Source organism: Pan troglodytes, chromosome 13 (assembly GCF_028858775.2).
Source record: "Pan troglodytes isolate AG18354 chromosome 13, NHGRI_mPanTro3-v2.0_pri, whole genome shotgun sequence".
Taxonomy (NCBI): Eukaryota; Metazoa; Chordata; class Mammalia; order Primates; family Hominidae; genus Pan; species Pan troglodytes.
Genome location: NC_072411.2, coordinates 75,040,320 through 75,053,552, shown reverse-complemented (window position 1 = coordinate 75,053,552; position 13,233 = coordinate 75,040,320). Strand labels below are relative to the sequence as shown.

The 13,233-nt window shown below is 40.3% G+C and overlaps 1 protein-coding gene across 8 annotated transcripts in view; it reads right to left on the bottom strand.

Moving 5' to 3' along the window:
* Window positions 1-13,233, bottom strand: part of RAPGEF4 (Rap guanine nucleotide exchange factor 4) — a 320,154-nt gene that overhangs the window by 50,170 nt on the left and 256,751 nt on the right. For all 8 annotated transcript variants that reach the window (XM_009443773.5, XM_009443774.4, XM_016950048.4 and 5 more), the window contains 3 exons: window positions 11,487-11,602; window positions 5,868-5,956; window positions 1,082-1,160 (listed from right to left, as the gene is read on the bottom strand). In XM_009443773.5, coding sequence (XP_009442048.3) covers window positions 1,082-1,160; window positions 5,868-5,956; window positions 11,487-11,602 — 284 coding nt within the window. The remainder of the gene's footprint in view (window positions 1-1,081; window positions 1,161-5,867; window positions 5,957-11,486; window positions 11,603-13,233) is intronic.

Genomic DNA, 13,233 nt, shown 5'->3' with positions numbered 1-13,233 from the left:
CTGTGCTACATACCAGCATCAACTGGGCCATTCCAAACACTGTTGAAAAGCTGTCCCAAATAAACTTGGCCTTCAAGCTATAGAGAGGAATTGTCACTGGAATTTCAAATTTTGGGTCTTTAAGTCAGTAAGATGATAATAAAAGGGAGTAACAAAGAAAGAAATTTTGGTATCTAGAGGAGAGGATGGACGAGGATGAATGGGAAAAGAAAGTTATCCTACAGTGATAACTTGTATTTATCTCAGCAGGTTAGCAATTTAATACCATAGCTCGGAGGAGGAACACAAGCCGACCACAGTCCACCCTGCCAGGGAACAGTCTGTCTCTGAGGTTAGGGAACCATTCCTGCTAATACTCCCAGGTTCTTCTCCATAACCCTTTCTAGCCTGCCTCCCAGGCAATGGATTTTTTTTTTTTTTTTTTTTTTTTTTGCCAGCATCACCTTCCTGTGGTAAGCTGGTTCACACTTCTCTGCACAGATAATGGTACAGTTTGGATGTTTGTCCCTGCCCATATCTCATGTTGAAATGTAATCCTCAATGTTGGAGGTGGGCCTGGTGGGAGGTGTTTGGGTCATGGGGGTGGATCCCTCGTGTCTTGGTGCTGTCCTTGAGATAGTGAATTCTCATGAGATCTGGTCGTTTAAAAGTGTTTGCCACCTCCCCCACCTCGCTCCTGCTCCCCCTTCACCTTCAGCCACAATTGTAAGTTTCCCAAGTCCTCCCCAGAAACAGAGGCTGGCACGATACTTCCTAGCAGAACTGCCAGTCAATTATACCTCTTTTCTTATAAATTATCCAGCCTCAGGTATTTCTTTATAGCAATGAAAGAATGGCCCAATACAGGTAACAAGGAGGAAATCCTTAAACATGGCACAGCAGACCTCTGCCAGGCAGAGCTAGAGTCTGTACAGGGGAAAACTGTGGGAAATGTGGGAAAACACATTTCAATGTGATGAGGGTGGAATGCACAACTCTGCCTGGGCCATGACTTACCTGCAGAAGATGAGATAAGAATGGCCCTTGATAAGGGGGGTTGTCTTCGAGGCAATAGGGACTTACAATCACAATAAAAGGATATTGGGCCACCAGTGCTGGGCAAAGCTGGGTATTTGGCATAAAAACACAGTGCATCATAATAAAGTCATTTAAAACAGAATCTGGAAGGGGAAAAAAACAGAAAAGGAAATTAGGTTCTTGTGGAAATCTTTAGGAAAGCAAGAGTATCCATTCACTTGTTCTTAGTTATTGGTTCTAACACATTGGTTTGGGGCATGAGTTTACTTTACACGGAAGCACTTCATGTAAATAATGGTGTTGACAGAGATTGGGATGAAAATCAGTTTCTTATGACAATGGACAAAAAGTATAATATTTTAAAGAGAGACAGCCTTGTACAAACGGCACTGGGTACCTTAGCCACCAAAGATTTTAAAATCTGTGTACTTAAAGGGTCACATGTGGGCAGTACCATACATGCAGAATGAAGACATGGTCGTTTCTTTGTCTATACCATATTTGTTTTTTCAAAATCCTTTCTCTTTTATGTCTTTTTCACCTCCTATTTCCAAAAGAAGCAATGAAAGGTAGGAGGACAATAGAATTACAGAATCAGGACGTGGTAAGAGCAGAGAATTGGTGAGGGGAGAAAGAAGCAGCAAAAAAAAAAAAAAAAAAAAGAAAAGAAAAGAAAGAAAGAAAACAAGATTAAGACTGTGAGCAGCAACTAGAGCAAAACAAAGGCTAACAAAACAGAAGCTGGTGGATTCAAATGGTGACTGTCCTATATGTGAAACTATTTTGTAGGTAAGGAAGCAGGGGGTTGGCAAGGGAAGTAAGGCAGGTCCCCCAAATAAGCTTCATTTACTTCGTCATTGAATTTGATGCTGGTTCTTCATTGCAGACAACATGCCCTGGCTAGCCAGATGGGAAAGCTCATGAAGGCAAACCTAAAAACCTCAGGACTACGCCCATCAGAATTTGGAACCCAAGATGCCATGACATTTCCCGGAAAACATGAAATACACTGTCTGAGATTCTGACGCTCATCTTAAATGGAAAATGGTGAGAAATACGTACATTTTAATGCTATAAATTAGATTGCCAAATGTTGTCCATGTTTTTAATGAACTTTTATTTGTGAAGTCTGAGTCAGTTACTAAAGTTTTAACCATTATACATAGTCATTTAAATATAACTGATGAGTGTAATACCAAGCTGTCACAACTCAATGTCACCAGGTCTTCAGTCCCGTTATACTGAGCCAGAGAAGAAGCAGAGAAGGTGCCAGACAGAGGCTGCAAGAAACTATTTTTTTTAATGTACCAAAGGATTTTGGCTTGCCTGAGCTTAACATCTAGCACCATCTTGATATGTTTTATATATTCCTGAGAATAGAGGAGGTAATACTTGCTTATATGTACCCAGGAGGCTGTACTATCCGGTAGTTTAAAGTTTGCTAAAGCAGAGACTTGACTTGGGTGCTCCAAGGCTGGGGAGGGAGTCAGTTAACATGGCCAACCACTCAGCTCACATTTCAGTGTGGCTTTCCGGCTCTCTCCTCACATGTAGCAACTCTTCTGTCTGGCACCTTCTCTGCTTCTCAGTATAATGAGACTGAAGGTGACTGGTGACACTCAGTGATGACAGCTTGGGATTACACTCATCACTTATATTTAAATGAGAATAATGGTTAAACATTTAGTCACTGATTCAAACTTTGCCAATGTAAGTTCATCAAAAACATGAACACTGGAAATCTAATTTATAGGTTAAAATTTGCTTAAGAACTAATTTAAAACATCACTTCCTACTAGAAGACAATTTACCAAGTCACTCCATGACTAATGCTGGTTTTAAAAGTAAAAATATAAGAACTAATAGGTCTCAGGTAGAAAACAGATTTTTGGTAAATTAAGAGAGTGTAATGTCAAATTCAGCAGTGTGCATTTTTATGATGTAAACAACTTTCACGGTAACTCTGACCTTTCTTACTGTACTGTAAATCTATAACTGCCAAAGGTCTCCTACTCTGGTATATCCACAAATTTCGTGGACCTACCCTAGGATTATTTAGTGTCCAGGAGGGAGGCACATTTGTATTTCTGATTTATGAGAAAGATACTGGTTTGTTCTTTATCTCCAAGGCATAAACATTACTTGTAGGAAAAAAATATCAGGAAAAACTGCAGGAAATGAAGTTCAATATTAAATTATGATGTTAGCCTAGTCTCTACCATCAAAAATGGAAGGGTCAAGAATCACATCCCACACGCCAGCCTTAGAATACACTGATTTCTAGGCTTTAATTTTTTTGATGAAGAAGGAATAATCAGGCTACTCTTGGCACACTGCCCATGGGTTAGCCCTGCTCTGCAAGGAACAGTAATTAAAAAAACAAAACTAAACAAAAGAAGCAGAAGCAGCAGCAATAATCCAATCTCCATCTCTTTTAGAGGTGACTTGAAAGGAAGGCTATACTTGCCCTTCATGGGTGGTAAAGATCTTATAGCTCGTTCCTTAGATGCCACAGTCTCTAATGTACCAGAATATATATTTTTTTGAGTCAATACATACTTTAGGTAAGATGCTGATTCTTGCATTATGCAATCACACATTCTGGGCAAACAGTTAATCAGAGGGAAAAAATCAGCTGCATTTTTTCCTGACCCATGGTCCTGGAAATTTGGTTTATTTGAGGTTACATATGGCTCTTGGTAGCTATCCTCACATAACCGGTTCTTCAACAGTTTCTCTATAATAAATATGGAGTAACTTTTCTCCAGCATAGTTCTTATCATGTTCTTCTTGCTCAGACATCTTCAACCACTTCCCAGTGCTTGGCTCTACCTTTTTGTTGTTGTTGCGCAAGCTGGAGTGCAGTGGCATGATCATAGCTCACTGTAGCCTCAAACTCCTGGGATCCAGTGATCCTCCCGCCTTGGCCCCCAAAGTGCTGGGATTACAGGCGTGAGCCACTGCACCCAGCCGGCTTTACATTTAAGACTCTCTAAGATCTATACCCCAATTCTTAAACCTTTCCTTCATTTTCCAACTTACGTATACAATAGTCCAGTAAAAATCCGACCACTCACTCTTCCCTGTCTATTTCTAGGTCAGTGCTAATATTATCCCTTAGTATGGATGGCTTTGTCCCTATCTCTAATTACTGGTTACCAGCCTCCTTCAGGGCCACTCTATATTTTCCATGATACTTTTCTAGATCCCTCACCTAGTCAGTGTCCCTGAAGCACTAACCACATTCTGCCTTATATTCAAGTTATGTGCACATTCCTTTATATCTTCTAACAGATCATAAGCTTCCTGAAGGCAGGAGAATGATTCCTTGTTCACATTGCCTAGTCCAAAGCATCTAGCTTAGTGTCTGCCCAACAAGATACTCAACAAATATTGACCTGAGAATAATTGGCCTGGAGCCAGTGATCCTGATGATTATATCTACTATACCCTAATTAATTTGCTACATAAAAAACCTCAGGTAATCTATGTATAAAATGAGAAACTGGAATGAGAAGATAAAATAAGAATTCAGTGGTAAAATACCTTTAGGAGGTATATAATAATAATAATGATATCTTCAACTTGAGTATATAGCAAAGGTCAATTATGGAAATGGATTTTGAACTAAGTTTTTGAGATAAATCTCTGAACTTCTTTTAGTGAGAAAGGCTCTTCTATGGAGCTCAATGTGCTTAAAATATTAACCCACAACATTATTCTGAGAGACAGGCAGTAGCATAGGATTAAAAAAAAAACCACGTTGCGTGTGGGCTGTTTCAAAGTCATATACAAGATGGTAACCAAAGTGGAACACAATTTTATAACTCTGAACACTTAGTTCACTGGTGAGATTTGTTTTATTCACCCTAGAATTTCTGTGTCTTAGGTAACAAGACTGACTCACTGTAAGCAGATGTTATGTGTTGAATTGTATCCCCCCAAAAAGATATGTTGAAGAACTAACCTCCAGTATCTCAGAATATAATCGTCTTTGGAAATAGGGTCTTTGCAGATGTGGTCAAGTTAAGGTGAGGTCCTTAATGAGGGCCTTAATCCAATATGACTGCCATCCTTATAAAAAGGGGTAACCTTGGACCCAGAGACAGACAGGCACAGAGGGAAGGCTATGTGAAGAGTCACAGGGAGAATGCTGTGTGAACATGAGGGCAGCGATCCGGATGATGCATCTACAAGCCAAAGGATGCCAAAGACAGCCTGCAAACCACAGGAGGCTAGGAGAGAGGCATGGAACAGATTCTCCTTCACAGCCTTCAAAAGGAACCAACCCAAATATCACCTTCAGCTAGGATTTCTAGCCTCTAGAACTGTAAGACAATATAATTTTGTTGCTTGAGCTACCCAGTTGGTGGTAGTTCATTAGGGCAACCCTAGCAAACGAATGGTGGCATTTAGTTATATTCTAGAGCAGCTGGACTCTACAACAACTGCAGAGAGAAGTATCTTACTCCCAACTGGAGCAAGGCTGTACCTTTTATGTAGGCAGCTTCAAATCCTTTGTGGGAATAGGTAGGATGTATGATAAGCCCAATAGATGCCTATAGAAGGTGGGATTTGAATAACTTAAGAGAGAGATGCCTAGGGAAGATGAGGCATAGTATGTAGAAATGAGGCTGAGTAATTTCTAGAGAACAGTCAGGATTGGGGAGGGAAGAGGACAGTCAGAAGGACTGTTCCCAGTCAGGTCACACAGAGATACTTTTCAAATATCAATACACGGAATCCCCTTCCCAAACTGCTTTCGCTATACACACTGCAAATGAATTCAGGACTTTTAAACAATGCTATGCATGGATTTAATGGACATGCAAACGGTTCTATGTGTATACCTGTTGCTTCATTTAAAGTTGCCTCAAGGCGTATTGTTTCTAGAAAATGCTCTAAAATTTTTTCAGGTGTTCCTGACATCACAGTATACCTGGATAAGAAACAAAAATGCCATTAGTTTTTCAAAAGTGGGCAAATCATTAAAAAAACTTTTACTTATCTAAGTTTTTTTTTTTTTTAATTTGAGATCCCAGGGAACCATATACCTTTCATGGTAAGAGAGACCACACACTTTGTCAAAGTCACACAAGAAGACAAAACAAACAAACAAACAAACAGAAAACCCACAAAGTGAAGTCGTTACTACAAACACTGTTCTTTTTTCCCTATATGGAAATAAGGTAAACTTCTTGAAGAGCAGCTTTAGTAGGCTGGGAACTGAGAAACTTCAGTCTTTTTTCCAAAGGAGAATAAAAAGGAACATGTAAAACCCAGGGCAGTTCAGGTCAGGCAGGGGGAGCTGGTGAGGGGAAGTGAGAGTAAGCTAGGTTATCCATATATGGGTTACTCATAGCAAAACTTCTTCCCACACTGGATTCCCCTGCCTATTTCTGGAATGCTCTGTCTTTCCCAACTGTACACTGGTATGTGCTTTGGAAATTCAGCTAATAATAAAACGAGAGAAAGCAAACAAAACCCCATAACACTGATGAGCAAAGAAACAAACCCCAGTAGCATCATGAATGGGAAATAAATCAGCAGCAGAAAATCCTTATAATTTATTTCAATGCCAGATATAAATTACTGGGGGTTATATTAGACATTATTTCAGAAGATCTTTCCATGGTGTTCTTCAATTAACACAGGAGGATTTATTTTTTAAGTTGCATGTGAACTGTTTCAAAATCATACTCAAGACAGTGACAAAACACTACTATGTGGGAGCTGTAGACAAAATACATTCAGATGATCTGGGTGCTTCTCTTCCAAAACTCAGGCTTTGCTTTTCTGCTTGGAATTTCACTTAAAAATAACAGGCAAGTAGGGGCCAGGTGCAGTGGCTCACGTCTGTAATCCTAGCACTTTGGGAGGCTGAGGCGGGCGGATTGCCTGAGCTCAGAAGTTCGCGACCAGCCTGGGCAACACGGTGAAGCCCCGTCTCTACTAAAATACAAAAAATTAGCTGGGCGTGGTGGCACATGCCTGTAGTCCCAGCTAGTTAGCAGGCTGAGGCAGGAGAATTGCTTGAACCTGGGAGGCGGAGGTTGCAGTGAGCGGAGATCACGCCACTGCACTCCTGCCTCGGTGACAGCAAGACTCCATCTCAAAATACAAACACACACACACACACACACACAAACAGGCAAGTAAAAACAACAATGAAAATAAAATTGTCTAATGTTCAGAAAGCAGTGAGAATTCAGCTCTGGTTTCCTTGCCTGTTTGAGACTTTTGAGGTGTGTTGAGATCCCAAGAGTAACTCTAACATATTGTTAAATCTCAGGATCTTAACCCATGGCCTGAGGGAGTGATGTGCAGACATTTTAACATATGTGCATGTGAAAACGGTGAGGGAAGCACCCCTGGTATTGAATGAGGTGGCCAATGCAGTCTATCTGGAAGGCAGCTGTTAGCTAAAACTATAGCGCACAAGACCAAAAGGAAGCTAAACAGTTAAGTCTTTGAGGAAACCTGGCTTTGGAGCCTAGAGGAGGAGAGAAGGGGAATAGAAAAAAAAAATAGTCTACTTTCATCTCAAAAGTCTGACCCCTTTCTCAAAAGAGATAAGGTAGAAGACAATGGTTTTTCCTCTTGTGGGCAATGCGTATTTGAGGAAAGAAGAGGGCATATTTATAAATGACTTTCAATATTGAAATAGAGAATATTGCTCAATTCATTCAGTAATTCCTGAAATATATGATTCTTTGATAGCACTCACCAGATGAGCTGGAAGAAGAGTAGCGTTGGCCACATTAATCAGGAAACGGGGTTAGAGAGAGCAACATCTGTCGAAATGTTTACTATGCCCTAGACAGCTAGGTGGGCACTGAATAAGGTCGTCCTGTTTACTCCTGCTAGTTAAATATTATCTTCATTCTGCAGATGGAGAGACCGCTCAGGACGGGGAGGCATCATGCCTCAGGTCACAGAGTTAGTAAATGGGAGACCTCTGACATGAGCCAGGTGTGTCTGGCTTCAGAGAACAAGCATGAGTTTCATGGCACTTTTCTGCTTGTACAGCAAGACGCTCCACATGGAGACCAGGTCTAGCTACCTGGAGCTTTTTCAGAACAGGAAATTCTCCATGTAATTAACAACCTTCCTCTAAAGAGGGCTTGTTCAGTTTGTTTCTGAAAACGAGTTTTATTTCAATAGGAGTATATGTACATTCCATAACATGAAAACTGAATGGGGGGAAAACCAGTCTGTTACTTCGCGTGGCACCAGGCAGCGGCTGCTGGGAAGTTGCAAGCTCTATAGCTAGCCGTGTGACTCATACATCAGTTTGTAAAATGTGTCCCCTTGTCAAAAGTTTAATTCTACTAGAAGGTTGGCTTCACATTCTGGTATTCTTTGTTTGGACATCCTTTAGCTAGGGCATTATGGCTGGTCAAAAGTAATAGAGATCTGAGAGGCAAGCCAGATGCCTGATCACCTCTCTAGAAAGTGGCCTCTCTAAGCTCTGCCCACCTGGCCAGTCGGAGACCCCCAGGATCTTTCTTTTGCTACCAAAGACTTCCTCTCGTGGTACAGTTGCCGTGGCCACCTTACCCCAGCTTCTCTTCACAGCTCCACAGAAGGCTATTAGGTGCTGACCTTCCCTTAGGGTGGGGGACTCCAAGACGGAGGGGCCAGGAGCTTCTGGCCAGACACAGCCCTCTGGGTTCTTGGGGTTCTGGGTTTGGCTGAAACATCACGTGACGGCTTTGTTTCCCACTCTCCACTGCCAGGCACCTACTGCTTGGCCTCTGTTTAAAATGAGGTCAGGACCACTTGAAGACCACACAGCATGACCCTTTTCGGTTTATTTCATGAAAGAGCGACTCTAGTCCAAGTTAAAAGCAAACTCCAATTGGTTACATTATGTAAGCTATGAAGTTTTAAACCTCTGACATAAAATATTTTTCTGCAAATGAGGACACTACAATCTGTTCCTAGAATAGAGAAGGGTGTGGAGAAGGGGACCTGAAAGAGACTGTCTTCCTGCACACAGGATGGAGTTGAGCAATGAGAAAACAGTCTAAGATAAAAGCAACACAGTAACGAAAACAGGAATATGCATTTCAAATTCTTTCTTACTAAACCCGCATAACCACACAGCAGAAAGACATGCGAAACAGTAAACGACTAAGGGCTCCATGGAATTTATCCTTCATGGCAAATATTGTCTTATTATTGACATTTTTAATATCACACTCAGAGTTGAGATGCTTAGGTAGAGTCAGGAGGTTTTGAAAGTTAAAAATGTGCACATAAACTATTCTGGATTTTTCAGGGAAAAAAATGAACCAGAAAAATAACATTATTAGCAGCACCAACATGGTGACCCTTTTTGAGCTCAAAAAGGATAATTTCTGAGGAGAGGCCCTACAGCTTCCTAAATTTTAAGTCCATCCATACACATGGTTGATGCCACATTTTTGAAGTCCGGAATATCAGCCCCAAATTTATTTACATGCCCCCTCCCCTTCAACTCTGGTCTCATTTGGGAAAGCTCAACATGGAAAATGACCCCTTGAGAGAGCAGCTTTTCATTCTTCAGGGAAATGATTATGTGTGGTGCATTAATTTGTACTCACTGATATTTCTTAAATGGCTCATTGTGAACATGCATAAGTTTTTGAATTGCGGAAGAAATTTGGATTGGAATACAGGACACAAATAAGGAGATATAATAAGAAAATCAGATCAGGCCTAAAATAATAAAACATACGGTCTCTTCTTTTCCATTCCTTTTAGTTTGATTTCATAAGAAACCTATATTTGGAGAACACCCTGAATGAAAGCCATTGTAACAGGCAAATGCTTTTGATCATTCCCCAATGACATGAAGAAGTCAAGCAAGGGGACCTCCAGGGAACCTCTTGATCAGATGTTTCTAGGTTAAGGAGAATTCTCAAGGCTTGCCTTTTCAGTAAGCATAATTTTCCCGGGACATCTGAAGCATTAGTTTAAAATACAGATAAAACACCAGGTATTTAAGGGAACCAAAGAAAATCACTAGAAGCAGTCCCAACCTTCACATAAAAAAATGTTTTCATTCTTATCCTCCTTAGTGGACTGGAAGGACAACTGTTAAAAACATTTGGGCAAGAACAATTTCAAGAACAGACAGTAGAAAACAATAAATAATGAGGAAATTTCTATGGTAATTTTATAGTTTTGTAAGTGAAAGGTAGTTTTTTTACATAGTCCTTTTGATGTCAGTTCTTTCGATATGGAGTGGTTTGCAATATTTACTAAACAGTGTTGAGTATGTAGTCTTATCTACTATATTTTGTTATAGTAAGCTGGCAGGTGGAAGGGGGATAGGCATGTGAAAACTGGTCAAGCTGGACTTGAATCCAAGCTCTGCCATTACAAGCTTTGAGACCTTGCGCAAGTAACTTGTGGCTCTGAGCCTAAATTTCTCCATCTTTTAAAAGGTGTTGTAATATGATAAGAATCCTATAAAATCTGCAAAATATACTATGGCTATTTAATAATATTATCTTTTTTCCTGCCCTCTTTGCAAATATGTTGATTCACCCAAATGAAAATGTCTGGGCCTTAGACTTTTAGTCTAAACAATAAAAATTAATCATTTATGGTGAATGCCTTGATAAAGGAAACACCTTGCTTATTTGGCAAACAAAGGAAAATTACTTGAGATGCATTCTCCTTCAACATATTATTGGGCAACATTTCTTTAGCTACAGAATTGGTGTTTTTATTACACTAAGATTGAAAATTAATCTCCATTTTAAAAACTAGATTCTGCAATTTTCTGTAATTTCTTAGAGCCACATTTTCTATTCTGTCTTACCACTCAAATGTTGGTACATTTGATGCAGTCTTATGTAGTAAGTTGCAGCAAAAGCTGGAACTGAACATCGGTATGCTGAAAAAGACTCAAGTTAAACAGGACATCTGAGAAATGTGAAGCTAATGGCCTTTTGACATTAGCAGGAATAAGTATGAATGAGGCCAAATGGATGCTTCTGGGCTGCAATCAATAGACTGTTTTATATTTGAAGTCTGGGTTTCCATCAAAGACGCTCATTCTGATAACAAGAGGAAAACACTTCACGCGAAATCCTGCATACGAAATTCAAATACCAAAAGTTGTCATCACCCAGGGGCCTTCATATCCTTTGAGCTGCCTGGCATTGCTATTCCCATTGTTCTCTCACACGCCTTCTGTTCCACAGCTATTACAGTTGAACACTGTATACAAAGAGTGGTTTTTAGAGTAAAGGAATATTCTCTCCCGAATTACTCTAGGCAGCACCCGGCTCAATGCTGTGCCAGAAATGGATACATTATACTCCACAAGATGTGTGATTAGTCAATAGAGAGGAAAAAAGTCACATACACTGCCATCTTCCACAGAAAAGGAGAGCATGCTATTGTAGAAATGATGATACCATGTGAAAAGGTTAATCATAGTCTGGCAATTACAGTGTTGGATGCAAACATACTTTTGCTGAGGCTGTGAGTTTCCTTGATTAGAAGCTCTGTTCCCTGCTGGGACCTTCTCCAGCACCAAGACATCTTGGTCATGTTCTTTAAGTCTGACTGTATTCGCCTCCACGTCCTGCAAATACAAATTACACCACATACAGATGCTGCCGCTTACTCAGACAATGAAAAAATTTTCAAATGCTTCAGAAACTCATTTGGTGCTTGTCATGCTAATTGTTGCGTCTACAAATTAAGTCATTTTCAAAGTCAAGGGCTGGAACGGTCAGAGAGAGGACCAGATGAGGTTTGAGGCATGTGTTTTTAAGACTGCTTTTACCCTAGCTTCAGAAAAACAGCAGAATAAAGCATAGCGTGGTTATGCTCTGAGAAACCTTTGGGAGAAGGAAGCAGAGCAGGAAGGTGGGGAGCAAAGGCATTTATTAGTTATAAAAATATGTGGTAAATAGCAAGCAGCTTCAGCAAAGTTCTTTTTCTTCTAAGTGTATTTAGTTTCCTTAGGAGTGGGGCACCTTTTCTCTTTAATCAAAAGACTGCTTTGTTTTGTTTTGTTTTTTTTTAAGAAAAATCTGTTTGAAATGTGTTAAAAACTATTTTTGGTTATTTTAAGTGATTTTATAAATTACATCAATGATAATGGTCCTAATCTGATTCGTTCAAAGAATGTTTTGGCTGAATGTAAACTCCTTGTGTGTAAACTTGAAGGAGTTAGTACAGTTTACCTTTAAATTTCAATATCATTGTAAATAGTTAGTTTAAAAATTTTAACATGCTTTTCCTCAACATTTGGCCCCCATTTAAAAAGAGGTCAGATAAGAACCAACTCAAATTCCATCTGGTATTTTTTTAATATATCGTTCAAGGGTATACATTTTAGCCTTTGTTTTCTTTTCTTTTTTTTTTTTTTTTTTTTTTTTGCATTAAGACCATGCCTTCCTAAGACAAACTTAGTTGTCAGAAATTTTGCCACCAAAGGCAAATGCTTAAGGCCATGTAGGGATTGATGTCCAGACACAAGGGCAGGAGCATGACATTGTAAATCATCATTAAGTAACGGGAATATACCCCAAAGCACAAAAGCTACATTTAGGACTTCAGGAGGGGATAGAGATGCTAAGGCTGCAAGAGGGACAGAAGGGACCCTGCTCTGTGGGTCAGCAGTGAAAGAAAGAGGGGCAGTGTGACCCTAGAAAGAACAGCCTCCTGAGTGAACTCAAGCTAGGGCGGGAAGGACCACAGGCCACCTGAGAAGCCAGGGGTGGTGGGACATCGTCACCATCCCTAAAAGTCCATGACCAGGCCTCAAGCAGCCAAAGCAGAGTCATCCCTCCCAGGGACAAGGGACCGCATGCTGGGGAGAGACCAGAGACCATTTTTTTCTAAACATCACCCACACTCACAAATTCCTTAATATGCTTAGAGTAGGCTCATCTGCAGAGCCAACTTTTAAGTGCAATTGCACAGTTCCCTCTACTACCCCAGTTATTCACCTGCCTGCCAATGTCAGAAATTCCTTTAGTTTGTAACAATTTGAGATAAAGCCCTTGAAAATGAAAATGCTTGGTTGGAGTAACCATGATAGATGTTAATTCTCAGTAAAATGTAATCACTCAATAAATCAAGGGAATGTATGATGATATGAGACAGGCTCAGATTTGGGAGGAGAAGGAGGTGGAAACTAGGAAGGTCTAGGAAAGAGAAAGACAAGGGGCAGAGGCGGCTGCCACTGTGTTGGAGAGTGGGATG